This window comes from Acartia tonsa, chromosome 12 (assembly GCF_053477335.1).
Source record: "Acartia tonsa isolate MP-2025a chromosome 12, ASM5347733v1, whole genome shotgun sequence".
Lineage (NCBI taxonomy): Eukaryota > Metazoa > Arthropoda > Copepoda > Calanoida > Acartiidae > Acartia > Acartia tonsa.
This window is the reverse complement of record NC_137271.1, coordinates 31,707,809-31,731,024: the sequence shown is the minus strand read 5'-3', so window position 1 is coordinate 31,731,024 and position 23,216 is coordinate 31,707,809. Positions and strand designations below refer to the sequence as shown.

The 23,216-nt window shown below is 31.4% G+C and overlaps 1 protein-coding gene across 2 annotated transcripts in view; it reads left to right on the top strand.

The window, feature by feature from the left end:
- Window positions 1-23,216, top strand: part of LOC145333435 (cGMP-dependent 3',5'-cyclic phosphodiesterase-like) — a 94,770-nt gene that overhangs the window by 46,391 nt on the left and 25,163 nt on the right. The window contains exons 6-26 of one of the 2 annotated variants that reach the window (XM_080178576.1): window positions 340-402; window positions 1,243-1,316; window positions 1,876-1,925; window positions 2,894-2,957; window positions 4,613-4,663; window positions 6,004-6,062; window positions 7,931-7,986; window positions 11,050-11,107; window positions 12,826-12,863; window positions 13,570-13,630; window positions 14,237-14,318; window positions 14,916-14,959; window positions 15,475-15,550; window positions 15,820-15,865; window positions 16,608-16,667; window positions 17,148-17,171; window positions 19,019-19,095; window positions 19,482-19,549; window positions 20,007-20,085; window positions 21,311-21,409; window positions 21,874-21,952. In XM_080178576.1, the coding sequence (XP_080034702.1) occupies window positions 340-402; window positions 1,243-1,316; window positions 1,876-1,925; window positions 2,894-2,957; window positions 4,613-4,663; window positions 6,004-6,062; window positions 7,931-7,986; window positions 11,050-11,107; window positions 12,826-12,863; window positions 13,570-13,630; window positions 14,237-14,318; window positions 14,916-14,959; window positions 15,475-15,550; window positions 15,820-15,865; window positions 16,608-16,667; window positions 17,148-17,171; window positions 19,019-19,095; window positions 19,482-19,549; window positions 20,007-20,085; window positions 21,311-21,409; window positions 21,874-21,952 (1,308 nt within the window). The remainder of the gene's footprint in view (window positions 1-339; window positions 403-1,242; window positions 1,317-1,875; window positions 1,926-2,893; window positions 2,958-4,612; window positions 4,664-6,003; window positions 6,063-7,930; window positions 7,987-11,049; window positions 11,108-12,825; window positions 12,864-13,569; window positions 13,631-14,236; window positions 14,319-14,915; window positions 14,960-15,474; window positions 15,551-15,819; window positions 15,866-16,607; window positions 16,668-17,147; window positions 17,172-19,018; window positions 19,096-19,481; window positions 19,550-20,006; window positions 20,086-21,310; window positions 21,410-21,873; window positions 21,953-23,216) is intronic. The other variant, XM_080178578.1, reaches the window with a different exon arrangement.

Below are 23,216 nucleotides of genomic sequence, written 5' to 3'. Positions count from 1 at the left end.
GAAGGTATGACGTTGAACACAAATTCCATTTTTTTTTTGACTAAATTGCATTGATTAAAAGTGATTTGCAGTTTATACTAGAGATCTAAAGGGACAAGACAATTGCCGATAAATTGATGTACATCCCCAATGATGACACTTAAAATTACCCTTTCTGTAGATTAGAATTAGTAGTTGAAACGTTTGGACACTCAAAATTCAATAAAAGTCCCCAATGTTGTTAAGCCAACAGATAAGAAAAGGTTTTTGTAAGACTTTTGGGACTAGTGAAATAAACAGCCCAATGTCCCCTCATTCCCTATATATGTTTTAATAGTATTAATGTTATTTTTTTTGCAGAATTTCCTTGGGACGCAAATCAAATCTTTTGTGAGTGTACCTATCCCCGCCAACAGTAGAAAGGTAAATAAAATTTCCTAAATGTCCGCGAAACCTAATTAAAACCGGTACTAATCCATACTAAAAAATCATGCATTGTATCCCAATAAATAGAATTTTCTACGGATTTAAAAAAAAATATGTTGGATGGTTAGTTTAGGGGAAGGTGATAGTAGACAAAATAATGACACGGTCGTAGCGGTTATGCGTCTTGCGTCAGGTTGGAAGGGTAACACAAATTTCAGACCCCAGATTTGGCGTTTTGAGAAAAATTTATCTTTATATTATAGCGAATTAGATAATCTAGCAAACATTACTCTTTTATCTTATAGAGAAAAATAGTAAATCAAATAGCGAAAACTGAGAGCTGAAATTTGCGTCACCCTCCAATATGACGCAAAACGCATGAACGCCACGACCGTGGCATTATTTTGTCCACTATCAAGGAAAAGAAGTAAAAGAGAGGAATGGAGAAGGGGATGAGAATGAAAGGGGAAATTATGGGAAATAAGTGAGTGATGGAAAGTGAATAATCAACACTTCTATCAAATCTAAAGTATCTTCGCTATATTAGAGTAAAACATTAGAGGGAGAAAGGGTTAAATAACTGCATCTTCCCATCGCAACCACCTTGTACAACCCTTCTATTGGGTCATTGATAATCAACCAATGGTATCGCTTATATTAACACAGCCAAATAGCATAAAATAATTTAGAAGCAGACGAAAGAGGTCTTTGAAAAAGGAAGGGAGGTAGTTGTCTGTATATACATCTATACCATAGATCTGTTTTCGCTATTAAAAACTCTCTTAACCTGCCATTTTCGAGATAATTTTTTATACAACAAAAAATTACTTTATTTAGAAATCCTTGACGAACGGAGAACACTGTAACCATATCCATGAAAATGATGATATGAGCCATGCAGATAACTTTAGGAAATAATTTCATTCGGGCCAAAGATTTTATATGTTTTATTAGGCTAAGCTTCATTAATTACAGGAATGCCCAACAGGGTTAGTTCCTCCCGCATGGGTTAGGTGGATAGAAAAAATACCAATTTAATTTTAATGATATTATTATTATGATTACAATGGGGAATAGTCCTTTTCGTGACAACGCCTCTTAAGGGGCGTTTCGTCTCATTTTCACACTAGCTTTTCCCCAATTTCTAGCGGAAGGCTGTAACCCTGAGGGGCAATCACCTAACCTAATCTAAAATAACATATCTATTATGAAAATACGACGAAACGCCCCTTAAGAGGCGTTGTCACGAAAGGGACTATACCCTTACAATGACCCCTACTGCTGGTAAGAATAATTGGTGCTGAAGTTGGACACTCTGTAAGTTTTAACCAACGAGTCAACATTTGATAAAAGTCCCTAAAGTTTTTGAGTCAAAGAATGAGAAAACGCGTTTATAAACTTTGAGGACCAGTATAAATTACAGTTTAATGTCCTCTCCTTGACAATGAATGAAAATTTTGGATGTTGCAGAGAAAAGCGGAGTAAACCATCGGAGCAAGCTGAACTCATTGTGTGCTTAGGTAAGCTCTGGCAGTTTAGGGATAAGACAATGGATGATAAACAGATATACATCTCTAATGAAGATGAAATGGAGTGGATACGAAACCGCGAATATAACAAAACCGCGAAAATTACAAAACCGCGAATAAATTTTAAAAAATTCCTACATAGTTATATTTTTGTAACTTTCGCGGTTTTGTATCCACTCCAGATGAAATTACCCATTCTGTAGATTAAAATTATTGTTAAAAAAAGTTTAGAGGTTACTTTGGATCCAAATAATCAAAATTTTTAGAACATTAGTATATCTTTTGGAGAGACGAATTGGATTGATGTTAGTGGGAGAAGTACATGCGGGTTAAAAAGTTGAAGGAATTTAACGAAATGAAGAATAATCGCTTAGTGGGGCAAAATTGTTTTCGTGAAAAATCCACCAAAATCAAATTAAAAATCTACAAAAATTAAACAAAATCATAGAAGTGTTATTAACATAAGATTTTATTCAATTTTTGTAGATTTTGGAGGATTTTTTCACGAAAACAATTTTGCCCACTAAGCGATTAGTGGTGCAAATTTTTTTAAGAATCCACCTCTGGAAGATACAATAAATTGCACAGTAGCTTCGCCAGTATAAATTATTTTTAACTTTTTGAACAAGTGAACAAATTAATAAAGAGTAGCTTTGCTTCTTAAGAGAAATAAGATAAATCAAATTGTACCTGTCAATTAATTTTTATTTTTTTTTAGAAATTAAAGTAATAAAATAGAGGGGAAGGGGGTTAAATAACTGTATATTCCCACCCTGTGAACGCTGTGTCGACTTTTAATTAGGTCTTTGAATATAAGCCATTAGCGTCATAAATATTAACACAGCCAAAGCTCTACAAAAGAGCAGAAATCAATTTTTAGCAGACAAAAAAGGTCTCTAACATTAGATTTAGGTAATTATTTGAATTATATATGTATACATTATATATTAATTTTTTAGTTAATAAGAAGAATGGTGAACAGTTCAACGAAACAGATGTTAAGAAAATAAAGGAATGTTTCAGGTAAGAAAGAAATATATTTTCAGTATGGCCTCGAAACCGATAAATATCCGCTGGATTAGAACCGGTTGTCGGCCAAACTAAAAATCATGTATAACATCGTATTGCAGATGATTTTCCACGAATAATAAAATAAAAATCATGATATTAATACCAGTTTTATTCACCCTTCAGGGCTAGCAAAGCTGTCATTTCTTTTATTTTACTACCCGCGAAAAGCTGTCTGTAATACGTTGCGATAAATAATTTTTCGAGGTGTTTCTGCATCTCAACCAAAAAGGCGATTGGCCAAATCTTATCAAATTTCATAGGATAGCCTAGGAGTGTGGATTTTTTAGCCTTACGTAGATATAAAGGTAAATACACAAGTTAGAAAACACTAACCCCTAAGAAATTTTATAGGATTTGACCTAAGATGTTAATTTGACCACTAGCTTACCGATAGGTTTTTTTTCAAAACAGCAGCATACCAAAGTCATTAAAGGAATCCTAATACTGCTATGTAAGACACGTAACTACAAAAGTAACTGAGGGGGAATGCAGTGGTCTGTAAACAATAAGGACTCTAAGATAATTGCTGTACAATCAAAGGATAGCTTGTAAATATTGTCCTGTTGTGACGTCATAAATTTCGGGATAGGAGATAGGAAGGGGGGAAGAAAATTTCTTCAAAGGAGATGATAGAAATGGAGTTCTCCTTTCCGTTTCTTGAAATTTATGACGTCACAACAGGATAATATTGGCTTTGTCCTATCATATGTACTATTAAAGAAAAATAAATATAGTTTAATTTTATTTTTCATTTTTATGGTAGAAAAGAAATATAATAAATTCAATTCTTTTGATCTAAAATTATGTTATTGAGTTGAAATCTAATAAAAATAATATTGGTTCTATTGTACGTATTATATTGGAAATTAAAAAGAAATAGATTTCGATATGTAACATGCTGGTTCTATAAGGTTTAACTTTCCTCACTTTATATGAGTATTGAGTATATTTTAATTCATTAAAAGTTTAAAAAGGCCAAGCATGATTTACTGTTCTAGCAACTAGGGTCTCTGTATTTGAAGGATGAGGGAGTGAAAAAAAAGAATAGCATAAAACACCCCTGAACATAAGTGAAGCTTTTCGAAAATACTAGCGGCTACGCATTTAGTGGAAGGATGGGGGAAAGTTAATTTAAATTTAATTCTAGACAAAAAAAGAATATTTGTCGGGGGGGGGGGGGGGGGCCCGGGGGGGTCGATATTTTTTTTTTCAGAGTCAATTTCTTTTAGGCGTTTGACTTTTAAATATAAAACTTTAATTGCCATATCAGGAGCTTCACTATTTTAAATAATTCAGGTGGACCATATCAGTTCAGCAGTTCGCTGCTTACTCACAGACAAATATCCTGTTACTTTTAAATAAGAATGTATGATAATTCAGCATAACTGTCCGATTTGGGCGATTTTATTTAGATTTAAATTTAAAGATTTATTTAATTTAATAATAAATAAACCTATTATAATTATTTTAGAGTATGTTTAGGTGTGTATGACTGAAAATCTATACAGGGCAATAGACCTATTATTATGATTATTTTAGAGTGTGTACAGGTGTTTGTTACTGACCATCTATCCAGGGCAATAGACCTATTATTATAATTATTTTAGAGTATGTGCAGGTGTGCTTATCAATGCCTTTGCTTATGAAGAAGAACTCAGGAAATTATTTGTTATTAATTTGGTCGGTCCATCGGTCGGTAATAGACTCATGACTTTAAAATTCCCTTCAAAGAATGAATGTACCGTTATTTGGATCTCAAACCAGATTTCCATGTTCTATAATAAAGTAAAACTAGCAGCGGGCTAGAATATCTTCATACTCTCCCCTACTACTAGATAAACGAACTGACCAATAAGCGAGTTCCATGTTAGCAATCTACATTGACGACTATTTCCCCCCTATCACAATAACCACGTATAATTGATGGTTTAATTTTCAAAATTAGTCGAGTTTGCTGTTATTGATTCTTATGACAATGTTTTAAGCGAAGCATCTCTATAACTAATGTCTAAAAATGTAATTATGTCCTTATTAATCACTAGAGGCTACGCCCCTAGAGGCCTCTAGTGGCACTTTAAATGTTTTTGTTTGTTAAAGTTAATTTTTTATGTACGATACCACCTTATTTGACGCTGAAGTCTCCCAGATTTTAAGAAAATTTTCAATTTTTTTGTCATTTCTTTTGGGAGGGTGGTAGTACCCTCCCCCAAAATAGTTAAAAACCTTCCCAGGACATATGAGAATCTACCCTGTTAGGCTGTTAAGGAGAACCCGATCGGTTTAGCGGTTAGCGAGATCCTTCGGTACACACAGACAGACAGACACACAGACAGACAAACATCCTGTTACTTTAGTATAAGGATATTGTTAGGTTGTCTAATCTAAAGAGCTTCGCTTTTGTTAATATTCTTATCCTTTTTTTTATTAAATATCAAAGATACACACAAAAAACTGAGAGATTAAGTTTAATTTAATACATATTTAGAGATTAAACTCAAATACCCTCTTATAAATATTAAATATATTATATTTTTAACATATTTAAATATAAGTAATAGTATGTTGTTAACAGATTTTTTTTTTATTTACGTCAATAAAAGATTATTTGAGATGTACAGGGTGTTCTTCATGAATTTGGCCTTTTAAGGATTTAAAAAAAAACCAGTTTGCTTTAAATTGTTTTTTTTGCTCGGGCCTTCGCACCCAAATGGCTAACAAAACTGAAATTAATCCATTAATTTATAGTTTTTAAGAAGAAAAAAAATCACAATTGTAATAAAATAAAAATATTGTTTTCATCAAATGTGTAGATTTTTTTAATGTACCCCGTATATTTACGTCTAATTTCTACCGAATTTATTAACCTAATACAAAATAAGTTTTTATGAATAATATAATATATTTATTTATGAATTGAAATAATCATTATTTAATTAAAAGTATGTTTTACCCCCTGAAATAAATTCATATAAAAATTGATAACAAAAAAAATAATTAGATTGCGATCCCAATTTCAAAAACTCCTTTTGGTTGCCAAAAATCTTTTCACGCATTTAGGTAAGTCCTGTTTTTTTTAGTAGCGCAGTTACTTTATGTTTTTACTAGAGTATGTCCGTCTGCTTTTTTAACGGCAGATCTGTCCAAAAGTGCAGCAAATCTTAACACCTCCCCCCCCCCCCTAAACACCCAAACTTTTATATTCTGTAGAAGTCATATCTAATTATATGAAGAGAGTAGCAGACTGGATATATTATTGCCTGGATGTTGCAATAGATTTTTATGCACTCTAATAAAGTGATACTCGCAGCTGGCTAAACTAACAATACCCCCACCCCCAAGCAACCCCTATACTATATCCCAACCCTCTTTATTAGATGAACGAACTGACCATTCAATGAGGTACATATTAGCAACCTAAAGTGACTACCAATTTTCAATATATCCACGTATTCTATATTCAATACAAATGTGTATTTGTCTGTTTGATAATTAGGTAATTATTGTTTTATTGAAAATCTGTACATCACATACATATATTTATATACAGGGATAACAAACAGTTTGCAGGTATCAGGGATCTTAAGGGATAAGACAAAAGAGAACAATTGGTGTCCATGCCTAAAGATGATAAACAAAATTTTCCCTTCTGTAGATTAAAATTGTTGGTTGAAAAGTTTGGACCAACTAATAAAGCATAAAAGTACCCAAAGTTTTTAAGCCATCTAATAAGCAAACTTTGAACTGAACTTTAAATTACACTAGTACCCAAAGTTATTCGTTGTAGATTGGTAGTTTCCAGACTAGTAGAGTCCAACCAATAATTTAATCTACAGAAGTGGTAATTTTGTTTTTCATCATCCCTTTAATATTACATAATATGTAAAAATTTATGAAATAAAAGTAGACAATTTCATCGTAATTCATTATTATTACCCAGAAAAAATATTTGTACAAATTCTTTTCTTTAGAAGTAGAAATGTACATATAATGTCTGATAAAAATATTATTGTGACTTTTAAGATATTTCTTGATGACATGTAAATATTCCTTTTGTTAGAAGTTGTTTAACTACAAACACAACGATAAACGAAGCAGAGAATTTTTAATTCATAAAAGGCTGTTTAATTTTGCCAAATCTTAAAAATGAAAAGGGGGTATTGCTGAAGAAAACGCCCTCAATATTGTGGATCATCATTGGAGATGTATATCAATTTATTGTTATATCCCTTTATATGGCACTTACTTTTCTTTGGATGCACGTCATTAATTGAACTAATTGTCCTTGTTTTGCAGACATTAGAGTAAAACACTAAAGGGAGAAAGGGTTAAATAACTGTATCTCCCCATCGCATCAACTTTGCGCAACCTTTCTATTGGGTCATTGAAAATCAACCAATGCAATTGTATCGTTTGTATTAACACAGCCAAGAAGCAGAAAAGAATTGAGAAGCATACGAAAAAGGTCATTGAAAAAGAAAGGGATTTAGTTGTCTGTATATACACTAGGATATATAAGTTGGAAGGAATTTTAATGTTAGGGGGAGATTTGAAATCTGCATAAAATTTTAAGGATTTTTTTTTTAAAATTCGTTTTTGTATAATTCTTTATCTAAAAGCGGAAATACAATTTAAGTTCATAAAATTTGACCAATAGGATAGGGGGATTGGAAACTACCTGCGCTCTAATTAGTTGAATGGTGTGCTTCTCAAATCAGAGCGCAGATAATTTTCAATCCACCAATCACAGATGTCAAAATTAATTAACTTAAATTGTATTTCCGCTTTTAGATAAAGAATTATACAAAAAATGAATTTTAGAAAAAATCCTTAAAATTTGATGCAGATTTCAAATCTCCCTCTAACATTAAAATTCTTTCCAACTTATATATCTTAATATACACCTATACTAAACATCTGTTTTGTAGACGATGTTACAGTGTTACTGCGCCAGATCATGTCAGAAGCAAGAATGCTTACACAGGTAGGAATCAATAATATAAAAAAAATTATTATTCTTTTATATAAGGTAGTAAGCTTTTTTTCTAGCGAAGGATCTAGCTAACCGCTGAACCGATATGGTTCTTCTTTACAGTGAAGATTATTACAGACCCTGAAATGGTTTTAGGCTATTTTATATTTGTATCAAAAAGTTTGAATGGTTTTAAGCTATTTTTATAGCCCCTCTCTAACCTTTGTATATGAGCTCCTAATTACTAGAGGCGCAGCCGCTAGTATCATATTAGTTAACAAAAAACGAGAAAAAAACAATAAATACAAATAGAAAGAGATAAATATATATTTGGATTCTTTTATAATCCAAACTTTGTCTGAAAAATAACTGTAGAATGCACGGCTTGGCAGCCGCAGCTTTTGCAAGCCGCCCTTCTTTTTAGCAAAACTAGCGGATGCACCCCTAATTTCTAGGGGCCTCGTATTAGAGGGGGTAGCGAGGTGGCAGAACTATAGCCTTAAACCATCCAATTAGATGAGGTAGGGAAAGAGCCAAAAAACATACATTTCTAAGACTTATTTTTTAAAATAAATAGCCAGAAACCATCCTGGGGCTATGTCAAGATTCCCCCCCAAAAAAATCGGTTTGGTAGTTTTAGTAAGCTTCAGGCAAAATAACCATGTTTAATATGATATGCCAAAGTACTCTTATAAAAAATTGTAGAATTCCAAAACATGATTTGAATCTGCTAAGCGCCTAAGAGTTAAAGCATCAGCCGCCAACTTTAAAAAGACTTATGTTCATACTAGCTGTTTTATTGTTAATTGTCAGTTAGCCGCCTAAAATCAGCGGCTGACAACTCCTGCTAAAATGTTTATCTGTATGTGCTGTAGCTCAATAACAAAAACAAAAGTATAGAATTGTAATTCAGCGACTGTAGTGACAAACTTTTACAATTATCCTACAAATCCTTTCTAACTAAATTTTAAAAAGATATAAAGTTTATTTTTATATTTTATCTTTATAACAAAACTGCAGGGTTTCAAAATTTTTAATTTTATTTTTTTTAAATAAAAATAATGGGTATAGTCCCTTTCGTGGCAACCTCTCTTAAGGGGCGTTTCTTCGTATTTTCACGGTAGCTTTTCTCCTATTTCTAGCCCCTGCGAGGGGTGGGCACTAACCCTGCGGGGCAATCACCTAACCTATTCTAAAATAACCTATCAAAAGCTATTGTGAAAATATGAGGTAAGCCACTTAAGAGGCGTTGCCACGAAAGTGACTACATTCAAAATAATTCTTTCTACTATGCTTTAAATTTAATTGCCGAGCATCAATTTTTTATTTACCGTTTAAGCTACGCCCAAATAAGGATCTGATAATAGTCCCCAAAGTTTTCAGGCCAAGGAATGAGAGAACGTGTTGATAAAAGTAAAATATTGGGTGTGGTTGGTGACAGGGATCTAAAGGGATAAGACAATGGCCGATAAATTGATTTCGATCCCCAAAGATGATACACAAAATTACCCCTTTAGTAGATAACAATTAGTGGTTGCAATGTTTGGACACTCAACTTAATGAACCAACCAAACAAATTCAATAAAAGACTCCAAAGTTGTTAGGCTAACGAATAAGAAAACGTTATTATTCAACTTTGGGGACTAGTGTAATAAACAGCCCAATGTCCCCTCCCTCTCTGGGTTAGTGACGCTTCGAACAGTTGATGGATCTAATTCTGTGCTATAAATATCTCCAAGAAAAATAAAGCGTTAAAATAACAAAGGATTACGTAGGATGATTAAGTTTTCTTGGCTAGGCTAAAGCTAATCGATGATTTGTTTTGGTTGTCTTAATTTTTTTGTCTTAAATTTTAAATATTCTTATAAAAAGGTACATGATCTTTAATATAAAGTAATAGGGTGGGGGGGGGGGTTGAGGGGTGCTCGACTAGAAACTTAAAGGGAAAACGCTGAACAGACTATTTTACACAGCTAATTAAACAGAAAATTTACAATGCCATTTGTTCACTTACTTTATTGTGTCTTACAGTTTCTTAGCGCAGATATAAGAGAATTAGGGTGTACTGTACGTACTTCTGTTAACCTGACCGATCTATGAATATTGAATATAAAATAACTATGACTACCATGTTTATTTATGAATTTTGAAATTTTAAACTTTTATAATTTACATTGAAGAGTTATTTTTGCCCTTAAAAATTAGAAAATTCATTATCATAATGGCATAGTCAGTGTACCTATGTGCTTTATAAGGATGTTATTAGATTGTTATTGCTGCGCTCGTTTTGGATATAATCTTTTCCTTTTTACATTTGAAACTTTTCTCTCACTCCAAATTATTTTTCACCATCTATTTTTATTTTTCTTCTTTCTAAGATGTATTATTGTTTTACATTTTTTTGTTCTATCAATTCCAACCAAAAAATAGATTTCATTATGGAGGGAGGGTATATTGAGCTGTTTACTAGTCCCTAAAGTTCTGTAAAAACGTTTTCTTTTTTTTTCTTAACAACTTTGGGGACTTTTATTGAATTAGGATGGGTCGGTTCAAAAAGTTGAGTGTCCAAACGTTTCAACCACTGGTTGTGACCTAAAGAAGTGGTCATTTTGTAACCATCGTTGGAGATGTACGTCAATTTATCGGCCATTGGCTGATCGAAAGAGGAGGATTAACTCAAAGACGTCCAAATATTTCTTTATCTTATCTTCCCCCCCCCCCATTTAAAATTTACCCCTACCCTGGGGGAAATACCCCCCCCAAAAAATAAAAATCCCCAACAAAAAAAAATTTTAACGCTAAATATTTAATAAAATTTAAATAACCCCCCCCCCAAAAAAAAAAAAAAATTACCCCAGGGATAATTTTTTTTTGGGGGGGGTAAAACAAATTTACCTCTGCCAACAGATTTCAGGGGGGTAAAATTTGCTTCTGCCGCCATTTCACCCCCCCCCCAAAAAAAAAAAGCTTGGACGCCCCTGGATTAACTTATTCTACCCCAAGAGTACGCTTTTTAGAAGGCTTAGATTAATAAAAACAATCTTTTGAATTAAAATAAATTGTTTATAATTTTAGGCAGAGCGATGTTCCTTATTTTTGGTGGATAGAAAAAACAAAGAACTAATAGCCAAGGAATTTATTGATCATTTTTTAAATATCTTTATTTTCTTCTATAATATAGGTATACCTATATGGTAAGACAGATTTACCTAATTGGGATATATACCTACTTATACTGTGATAAAAATAGTAAGGATATTTGTTTGTCCCTTAAAATCTCTCACTGAACCAATTGAATCCAAGGGAAGCCATTTAGGTGTGGTTTCAGGCTATTTTCTCCTCCCACATCTAATATATGTAGATCTCTTAGTTTAATAAGTATGGAAAATCAATTATTATTATTTATTTTTCATTCTTTTACATATTAATAACTATCAATTTGACATAAGCATAGCATTTAATGTTATTTATTCAATTAATTTTCAAATCAAGATAATCTAAACAGACAGAAAATAAGAAATTATTGGCGGCTGCGCCCTGCATTTATATTTGAAAGAATATGGAAGGACAGAAAAACCATACCAAGACTTATTTTAAAAAATTAAATAGCCTAAAACCATTTCAGGTTCTATAATTAGCTTCACTGTAAAGGAGAACCATATCAGTTCAGTGGTTAACAAGATTCTTCATTAGAGACAAAAAAAAGCTTACTACTTAATAAATAGGATATGCTTATTATATAGGAGAATCTTCTATATAGAAAAAATCTTTTACGTACTTTTATTGTAATACAAAACAAATAAAACACTAGAATTGTTTTGCTTCATTTAAAAACACTTATTTTGTTTTTATACAACAGATTTGCTGTGAAAATAAACAAAGAGATTTTGTAAAAAAGATTTAAGATTTTTAATCTTAAGGAATTTATTATTTGTTTAATAACATAATATTTTAAGATAAAGTTTAAATCTTATCATTTTGTCCTTATTTATTATAATAAAAGAGTATGATAATTTTCACATTAGCGAAAGCAGTTTTATTGCATATCCTTTCATAGACATCTTTACCAAAAACAATTGAAAAACTTCTATCGAATTCAAACTGTATAATCAAGGATAATGTAATTCTTAAAATTATGAGGAGTAACTTAAAGAGTTTCAAAGTTTGAGGGGGGGGGGGGCAACACCCCTTTATCCCCTCCCTTGCCGTATATGTGTAATAATTTCATGAACTAAAATGGACGTCCTCAGTTACAGAGTAGCTATGTTCAATAACCTATTAGAAATACCAATATAATATCATACCAATCAGAAAAATCATTTAAGTCATAAAAATGCATCTAAATATAATGACTAAAGTATTCAATAAAATTTGAACTAATTTTCTTATCTTGTATATTTAAAATTACGATAAGAGTATTTTTTTTTAACATTTTTTAAAATAGTATTTTTAGCCATAAAATACTTTTCAATATTTTCTTGTTGAAGAAATTTTCGACAAGGTTGACTACATCCACAAAAACGAAGCTCTATAATAAAAGTACAAACGAACATTAAAATTTGTAGAGTGTCAGAAATGAATATGCAAACTATAAATGTATGAGTCTGAACAAAATTCTAAGTAAATTTGTTACAAAACTGCTTAAATAGTGATATTATACATTTACATTTTTAGGACTTAATTATAGAGATTCTTTGCGTATAACATTATACCTTTTTTGTAACAGGAATCAATATTCCAAAAATCAGATGAATAGGATAATTATATCATATACAAAATTGCTTTTAAACGGACGGACATATCCTAATTATAGAAAAGCTTCACTTTAAAAAAATGATCAAAATGAAAAGGTTTTTGATGGAAACATTCTTCCAGATGGAACAGTAGAGGTAAGCTTCCAAACCGATTAATATCTGGTGGATTAGAACCGGTTCTCAGCCATACTGAAAAGTTATGTTTACATTGTATTATATCCAGTTTTCTACCAATATAAAAATGTACAATCATAATATTAAAACCAGTTTTGTTAGCCCATTTCTCCGGCATCTCGGGGCTAACAAAACTAGTTTTAATCCTATAATTGTACATTTTTATATCCGCGAAAAGCTGTTTATAAAAGATACTGTTAATCAGTCCTTTGTTGGAAATCTTAATCCTTATTTTCACTAATTTTCATTATAGAATGTTCTATATAGTATATATATTGATTTATATAAAATATCAAATTATATTATAATGATTTATCTTTAAACCGTAATTGATAAAAAAAATAATCTTTTTTATGATTTTATAATTAAATTTTATCTCCCACTTGGTAATAAATATTTTATATTATCAAAAAAAGATATAATTTTTGTTTCTATCCTAAAGTATACAATTTTTAAATGTTTAAATAAAGAGAGGGAGAGATAGAGAGAGAAGAAAAGAAAGAAAGAGTTCAGTATGAGAGAGAGAGAGATAGAGGAGAGAAAGAAAAAGAAACAACCATAAAAATCAAATACAAAGTTGTGTTACAGACTGGTTGACAAAGCCAGTATGGACATGAATAATTATAAAGCAACTTCGCTACTAAAATTTTACATTTTTTATTTCTAGCAAGGACCTGAGGTTCGAATCCCACTTGGTCATGGTATAGCTGGACATGTAGCTACGACAGGTGAATAAACCCTTTTCTATCTATCCATCTTTCAAAGTAAATTTTATTAAAATTGTGTTTATTTGTAATTCAAGTTTTCAATAAAATTGAGAGAATTTTTGAATCTGTGAATTCTGATTTATTGTCAGTATTAAAGGATAATTGTAACTGTCTGTCTACCAGGCTGCCTGCCTGTCTGTCTGTCTATCTTTCTGTCTTTCTGTCTTTCTGTCTTTCTGTCTGTCTGTCTGTCTGTCTATCTATCTATCTATCTATATATCTATCTATCTATCTATCTATCTATCTATCTATCTATCTATCTATCTATCTATCTATCTATCTATCTATCTATCTATCTATCTATCTATCTATCTATCTATCTATCTATCTATCTATCTATCTATCTATCTATCTATCTATCTATCTATCTATCTATCTATCTATCTATCTATCTATCTATCTATCTATCTATCTATCTATCTATCTATCTATCTATCTATCTATCTATCTATCTATCTATCTATCTATCTATCTATCTATCTATCTATCTATCTATCTATCTATCTATCTATCTATCTATCTATCTAACTATCTATCTATCTATCTATCTATCTATGTACTGTCCAGGAGAACTGGTGAATATAAAGGATGCCTACCACCACCCCCTGTTCTACAGTAAGGTTGATCAAGACACTGGATTCAAAACAAGGTAAAATTAATGGAGGTATAATTACTTGGATCTTACACCAGATTTTCATAAAGTGAACTCGGTAGAGTAAATAACGATATACCCCATCCCCCTCCTTTACCCCAACCTCTTTCTTCCTAGTGGATAAACGGCCCGACTAATAAATCCACGTATATTCTACATTATTGTAAAAACTGATATCTCTGATGGTTAATTTGGAAATGTTAGAATCGTCCTATTGATTTCAAACGTGACACGATGATTAAGAATAATTTATGAAGCGTATAACAACTTGTAACAAATTTGTTTTATAAAATAATTAATATAAAAACTTGGGGTATAGTCCATTTCGTGATCGCCTCTTCAAGGGCGCTTCGTCTTATTTTCACAGTATCTTTAGATAGGTTATTTTAGGTTAGGTAATGTTAGGAGATTGTCCTCGCTCAGGCGCTAGAAATAGGAGAAAAGTTACTGTGAAAATATGACGAAACGCCTCTTAAGAGGCGATGACACGAAAGGGACTATACCCCAAACTTGGTTTTGAAATAGTAACATATAAGTAGAGCTTTTCTTAGATGCCTTTAAAGATAAATTTAGTCATGATTAAATTGTTTATAGGAATATTCTCTGTTTTCCTATTTGTGACGATACTGGAGTTATAGGTAAGGATTTCTGTTCTATTTATAAAGTCCTTTAGTTTTTATATCTTCAATCATGTATTTGGCTACAACTCTGTTAAAAATGCTTAAAAAACAGACCTTTTTCGACCTAAGATACTGCAACAGTTTATATACAAGCCCAAGTAATCAGTTTTGAATTTTTTTATATTTCATGGAAATTTAATGAAAATACTTAAAAGGTTATTGTTTTTTTTACATATTTTTTGTTTTAAAAATACAACCTTGGCAAAAATTTAGAGAACAAAATATTTAATCAATTTATGTACACTTTTTAGCAATTTTTTAACACTTTTATGATTTAGCTCACCTTGGCTGGTTTTTTTTATCAAATTTTAGAATTGAATTCTATAACTAATAATCGAAGTTCTAATAATGGACTATTCTAATATGACATCATTCGGGGATATTTCGGCCAACAGTTTTCAAATCTATCCCCTTTTCTATAAGCACAAGAAAAAGAGCTTCGGAATTCTTCTTTATTGATACTCGTTTTTTAGGTGTTGCTGAATTATGCAACAAAGAACATGCGACGCATTTTTCAAAGCACGACGAAGAAATGGCCGTGGCTTTCAGGTAATTGTAGCTGCTAGGAACTACAGATAAAAGTCGTGCAATCAATAGGTTGTTTGTCTGTCAGGCGTTGTTTAAGGGAAAAGGGAATGTGATTCTGACAAACAATTCATTGTAAATTTCCCCTCAACCCCCCCCCCCTTCTTACCCACTTCCCTTCAGTTACATAAAAAGCTACGACAACAAACTATTTGATTTTCGGCAATTTCCAATGGAATTAATTGGCTTAATAGCAGCCCATGATCTAACTGAAATAACTTGATCTGTTTTAGTTCCTACTGTGGTCTGGCTATTATGCACAGTTTAATGTACAAAAAGGTGAGTTTCAATTATAATACCTTAACAGTTGATACTCGCATCATATCATAGTCAGCTTTCCACGTGCATTAAAATGAAAAATTATAAGATTTAACCCAATTTTGTTAGCCCCGAGTGGTCTAAAGCCCGGGCTAACAAAACTGGAACTATTTTATGATTTATATTTGTGGAAAATTGTCTCTAATAAGATGCTATACATGCTTTTTCAGTATGGCTGAGAATCGGTTCTAATCCAGCAAATATTAATCGGCTTCGAAGCCATACTGGAAAATTTATTATTTTGTGATTTAAAATCATTCAAAAAACTTCCAGAAAAATATTTTATATAAGTTGCCCTAAATATTACTCTAGAACTTGTCCGTCCTTCTGTATGACAGAGGCATTTAAACTAAATGATATTTTCTCTGATGCTATGAAAGATAGATGCTTAATTTTATTTGTAACCATTGAGCATGTCTAGACATTTTTTAAAATTAAATCTTGGCTACTTTTTTTCTTTTTTGAATTTGTGATGGTTAAACTAACAGTATACAAGTATATACAGATAACTACCTTCTCTCCTTTTCCAAAAACCTTTTTCGTCTGCTAGCAAATATTTTTTCTGCTACTTGGCTGTGTTAATATTCCTGACATTATTGGTTGAATTTTAAAGACCCATTTTAGAGTTGTGACATGGTCCTTCAGATGATCCTTTACCCCTCTAGTGTTTTACTCTAATGTTAAATTCTAAGATATTGTTTAGGTGGCAGACGCTCAATATCGAAGCAAGTTGTCCAACGAACTGATGATGTACCACATGAAGGTAGCATTCATTTCCATATTTTTGGACGTCCAAGCTTTTTATTCTTAGGGGGATTAAATAATAGTTTCAAAGGTTTGAGGGAGATAATGTAATGTATTTTTTTTAATTTGAGGAGGGTTAAATGGGGATTTAAAGTTTGAGAAGGGTAAAGACCCCTTTACCCCCACCATCGGACGTCTATGCCTTTGTGCATTTTCCAACATAGAATTATTCATATTCCAAGTTCACGACTCGGCATAATTAGTTTACATTCTTGTAACATTGCGAATTCATCTTTTAGTTTTGGTTTTCTGACATGCCAATAGCATTTGATTCAGTATTTCTTAACTTTTTTTGTTTAAGAAAATTAGAATTTATTTTAGTTTTAAAATATTTTATATTCTTAAAGCTTGGGAAATTGTTTTAGTCTTTGCTTATATATTTTATTAAATCCAATATTAAGCTAAAATACTAAAATTAATAATGATTTAATTTGGTTAGCGTCCTGATCTTAACAATTTAGAGGTTTGTATTAAATGTCGTAGTTGTTATGTTTGTAAAATCTTAAATATATCAAAGCTGCTCTATAATGTTTTTAAGTCTGTTTTTTCCTTAATTTATATATAATACCTGCCACCAACGGGTTAACCCCCCCCCCCCTCCCCAGTACCATTAATTTATATAAATTTAAGCCTTTGAATATTAAATATTAAAATTTTTAATTCCAAGTGTGTTCCAATAGGAGATAAAGAAAGTATCATGTGTAAAAATGCGTCTAAACAGGAAAGATGAGAGGAGAAACCCCAAAAAAGATATATATAGACGGATTTTATGACGTCACGCATAACACTTTCTGTATTTAGAGATTTTTTTAAAACCTTAATTTGGGAAAATATAAAGCAATAATAGTTCTTGTCGTCTTTACAAATTAGCCTAGTGGTTTAAATTAGCGTTAATGGATGTTGTTATCAATGTTAAATGGTATCCTGCATTTTTCTCATTAAATTGCTTTATTGTTTTGTATATAAAAGCATATATTGTATTTCATGTATTAATCTATCTAAATTGCTGTAAAAATTTCAGGATAATTCAATTTTTTTTAAATTGATTTTTTTAATAATGATTATATGTTTATCTGTATATTTTTTAGCATAGCATGAAAAGTAGAAATAAACAATAAATAACTGTTTAATAAGGAAAAAAATATTATTATTCATTAAAGTTGTCCTCAAAATGATTCTTAAAAAAAAGATATGTAATTTTATTATAAATGTAGCATGATTAGTTGTACTATGTAAATAAATGTATTATAAATACCGGGTGCAGAGGCTGTAGAAGGAATGTATATCCTCCCTATTGCAAAATTTAGGGGGGGGGTTAATACAACCTTATTCATAACAGTCTACACCCCCCTAATGTAGCCAAAGGGGGTGTCACACACCCCTTAAACTAAAGAGGGACGTAAAGAAGAATTTACTTTTCAATGGGTGGGTGGACACCCCCCTGACACTAAAAATACACCCCTCTTGTTGTATGTAATACACTCCCCTCGATTTTGGATCAAGGGGAGTGTCAAAAAAGTAAGGAGTTGTCTAAATCCTCTACACGCCACTGATCAGGTGTTTCAAAAAAATCCTGTTAAAATTTTGAAGCTGTACATCAAAAAGAACTTCACAAATCAGAATGTGTATAACTCATATCAAAGATATCAAAAAAAAACTTATTATAATTGTTTATTTTAGTTGTAAAGTTATTACTGCAGCCTTATTTTTCATAGCTACAAAAGTATTGTGAGGATTTATTTGAGACACCCTGTACCATATTCTTAAATGAATGCAATAGCTGCTTATTCAATATTTTTTAAATAATTGATTTTTAACTGTACTATTGAATGTAAAAATTAACTTTGTATATGTTCTAAACTACAGGGTGATTTAATAAAAACTACCCTTTTCTGTTTTTTTAACCGCTTCTATCATTAGCGAGAAAAAACTTAAAAAGCAGTCCCCTTTTCAATGCTTGATATTAAACATTTTATAAAAGTTTGTAGGTGTGTGTTTGTGCAATGAACAAAGAAAATTGGAAAACACAGTTTTTTCAGGTCACCCTGTAAATAATCCTCTATTTAGCTTTTTATTCAGAGAGAGAGAGGGGACAATGGGCTGTTAATTACTCTAGTCTCTAAAGTTTTATAGTAACGTTTTCTTATTCGTTAGCTTAACAACTTTGGGGACTTTCGGGAATTTTGTTTGGTTAGCTCATTAAGTTTAAACGTTTTAACCACTTAAAGGGGTAATTTTGTGTATCTATACACATCTATTTATCCGCAATTTCTCCTGTAGATCCCTGCTTTATATTTGGTAATGCCGCAGGTACCTGAAGATGAAGTAGTTTCCCTGGTGGACAATGTAATACCTGACATCACCAGAATTCATCAAAACTTTGCCAGGAACTTTATCATCATTTATCCCATACTTTTCAAATAAACAAAATAAATTCTATAATGTTATTTCTAGTGACATCGACTGATTGATATTTGCTGGATTAGAACCGGTTCTCATGGTATAGCTCGTATTTAAATACCAAAATAAAAATCATAAAAATAATGCCAGTTTTGAACAATCTGAACAATGAGAACAAGAGTTTTGATATTGTTTTAATATTTGACCAATGTAACAAAAGTTTTTATATTTGACCAATGGGAACAGGAGATTTCATTTATTCACCAATGAGATTCCAAAGCTAGCACTATGGACTAACAGACATTAAATCAGTGGCTGAATGCAATGGCTCAATGTTTTAGGGAGTAAACGATAAAGTTTTTCAATGATTTAGTTTTAATTTTTCCCCGCGCACAATTCCTGTCCCCGACTCTGCGAAGGTTGTCTTCACAATGTTCAAGGAAAAAATCTCTAATAATATTTCAATTTATTTTCTACTTTTTCTAGCAAAAAATATATCAGTGTTTTCTGAAAAGTACCATACTGTTTGAACTTTAGTTTTTCTCAGGCATTTTAATTCCTTTTAATGAGATGAAATAATATATATTAGTAGTTGATATGCACAGTAATTTTTTCGGTTGAAAACTAGTCTTGTTTTTTTTGCCTAAGAGCACAGAGACTCTCCCATTTTTTAAAAAAAATTTAAAATAAGGGGGAGAGGGGGGGGGGGGTTGAGAGTTTATTTTGCTTAATTCCTGCAGGGGAGTCTAAACCTTTGTAGCTTACCTGTACTTAATGTAACCTAATCAGACTTAAAGTATTTTCAACCTTATTTCAAAATAATTAGGTGTATTGGGTGGTATATGTTCGACCATGCCTAAAAATCAATACAAGCAATTAGAGAGAGTTTTGTTAAAGGCATTGGGTATGTTACAACGCTGGAGAATACCTGAAGAAACGCTTGCCAGATTCATACTCATGGTCAAACGAGGATATAGGTAATTGAATGTATATCTACATTCTACATGGTCTTTCAAGAGCAATGTCTTTTTTAGAAACTTAATTATGCATAGAAAAAAAATTTATGTAAAATGCTTTATATATTTGGAAAAACTGTTCTGGTACATTTCAACACGTTTTTTACAAATTATTCCTTAAAAACCGGTTTTTAAAGGCCTTTTTTCTTTGAAGATTTATGAATTTAAAGGTTCTACTAAATATGATATGTGCACATTTTTTAAAAGCGAAGCTTTTCTATAATTAGGGTCGGTCCGTCCGTCCGTCCGTCCGTCCGTCCGTCCGAGATAGTTAGCTTTTATTCGTTAATTTAAGCATGTTAGAATTGTCCTATCGATTTCAAACTTTGCATGGTGATTTCTGTAGTAGTTAAGTACGATTTAGAAAGCGTAGCAACTCTATAATCATTACCAAAATGTCCGTACGTCCATTTTAAACATGTTGATTTTTTTACTTTTTTAAATAGCTTTTTTCGTAAATTTAGGCATGTTAGAATTGTCCTATCGATTTCAAATTTTGCATGGTAATTCCTGTAATAGTTAGGTACGATTTAGAAAGCGTAGCAACTCTATAATCATGACCAGAATGTCCGTACGTCCATTTTAAACATGTGGATTTTTCTACTTTTTTAACAACAAATTTTTATATGATCTAATTATCCGTTTGATCTGATATTTGGTATATTGATTCCTGGGACAACAAAAAACAATATTTTAAGCGAAGCAACTCTATAATCAAGCCCTAAAGATGTAAGTATGTCCATAAACATTATCCTGTATTAAGCAGTTTTTCAACAAATTTACTTACAATTTTGCTTCGAATCTTATACTTTTATATTCTGATTATTCAGTTCAGACACTATACAAGTATTAATGTCCGTTTGTCCTACCGTTTCAGTGCTTCGCTTTTATGGATGTTGTCATCCTTGTTTAAATTCAAATTGCGTGGCTTGTGTTAATAATAAAAAAAATGTTATGCATACCGTTAGAATCGTCATAAACTCTAGTTTTTGGAAATATAAGTACCGTTTTTGCTATTTGTAGTTAAGTACCTACGTTGAAAATGTGAGGAAAAGGTTGAAAAGTTTTAAGTAAGTTGGAACATTTTACTATGTAGCTCCTATACTAGCTATACGTAGCACAGGAATGGTTCTTATATATTTATTTTTATTTACCTAAGCCATCATTTTCTCTTCTTTTTTCTCAGGGATCCACCATATCATAATTGGACCCACGCATATTCTGTGTCGCATTTCTGTTTCCTCATACTCTACAATCTTCAGCTCATGCAGAAGAAATTGATCAGGTAAACATTTAGAAACGGGAAACTTCCCTAAAAAGCGTAGGGAGACAAAGTGTCTTAATAATCTACCATGTGACGTCATAAAAATGAGGTAGATGAGAGGAGAAGTGAAAAAAATCTCTTAAAGAGAGATGGATAATCCCTCATTTTTATGACGTCATAAGGCTGATTTTTTGAGACACTTTGTCCCCCTTCCTAAAATGCTAATTGTTTTATCCAGTCTTAGATGATACATCTAATAATAAGAAAATAACTTCAAATTATAGCTAAGCATTTTACATTGTGAAATAATTTTCATGGAGATTATTGACTTTTTACACAAGGCTATGATGTTAAATTAAAAATTAATTTATTTTTAAAGGAAATAGAATAATTTAGGGGCAGTAAGCAGGCCTTGAAGAATCTTTGGACTTTAGGTGTACTGTAATTGGAGTAGTTTTGAAAATAATTTGATGTTTAATTTTTAGTGATTTGGAAGGACTTGGACTTTTTGTGGCCTGCCTTTGCCATGACCTGGATCACAGAGGCACAAACAACTCATTTCAGGTATAAAGTTACTTATCTACCTATCTATCTGTCTGTGTGGCTATTATTATATCTAACACTAGCGGCTGAGCCCCTAGCCTCTAGGGGCTAAGTATTTCAAGAGCAAGGGAATGGCAAAGAACACAGTAATAGAGTCTGACTGATAATGACGTAACAAAAAAAATTAGTTAATGAGAGGCCGTTATTGACCAATGGTAAAATTTATAGTGGCCTCTCATTGGCTAATTTTTTTTGTTACGTCATAATCAGTCAGACACTATTACTGTGTTCAATGGCAAAAAATGGCCTAATTTTTCCCAAACATAAATCCGGAAATAAAACAGCCTAAAACCATCCTGGGACATATTTGAAGATTCCTTGAAAAGGAGAACTAAATCAACTGAGCGGTTAATGAGATTCTTTGTTACAGACAAAAAAAGCTTATTACTTTATATAATAGGATAGAGGCCCTGACAACTAATTCCATCTCTATCTATTTATCTATTAATAAAATAGATATCTAGTTAACAATTTATTCCCAGTTAGTTCATATATTTACATGTTTATCTGAATTTCAATGAATTAATTTATCTTTTTATAATATCTAAAAAAAATATGTTTACTAATTAATCGAGCTTTGTTTTTTCCTTGGATAGTCTCTTTTCAACAAAGTTGCCGAGTATTATTCCATAATTAATTATAAATTATATTATCTACATATACATAAATAAATATTTCAAGCTGACACACTTTTCCTCAACAGTTTAGCGGATTTATAACCAACACGCAACAAGCGGTCAATGGATCCTATAAATAGACATATTTGCTGAATCAAAACTGGTTTTATCTAAATTGTATCTGTTCCTTCTTCAGGATTATAGAATTTCAAAGATTTTAACCAAAAATGTGCGATGATTTGATTTTAAAATAGCATTTAATCTTAATGTTCATGGCTTATTAATATAAGTTTGTCATATTTGTTGAGGTTTTAAAACAATATTTCTATAGACAATTCAACACTGCATATTTAGGATTTATAACAATGCTTATTTTATGCATTATGAGTGATATAAAAAGTCATATCAAAAGTACTTTTTATATATTAATTCTAATTGTTTAGATACTTTGCCGTTTATTACACAAAAGTAAATATTTTTGTTCTAAACCATTTTGAATTTTATATGGATAAAATAATTGATATAATGAACAAGGATGACAACATCCATAAAAGCGAAGCAATGAAACGGTAGGACAAACGGACATAAACACTTGTATAGTGTATGAA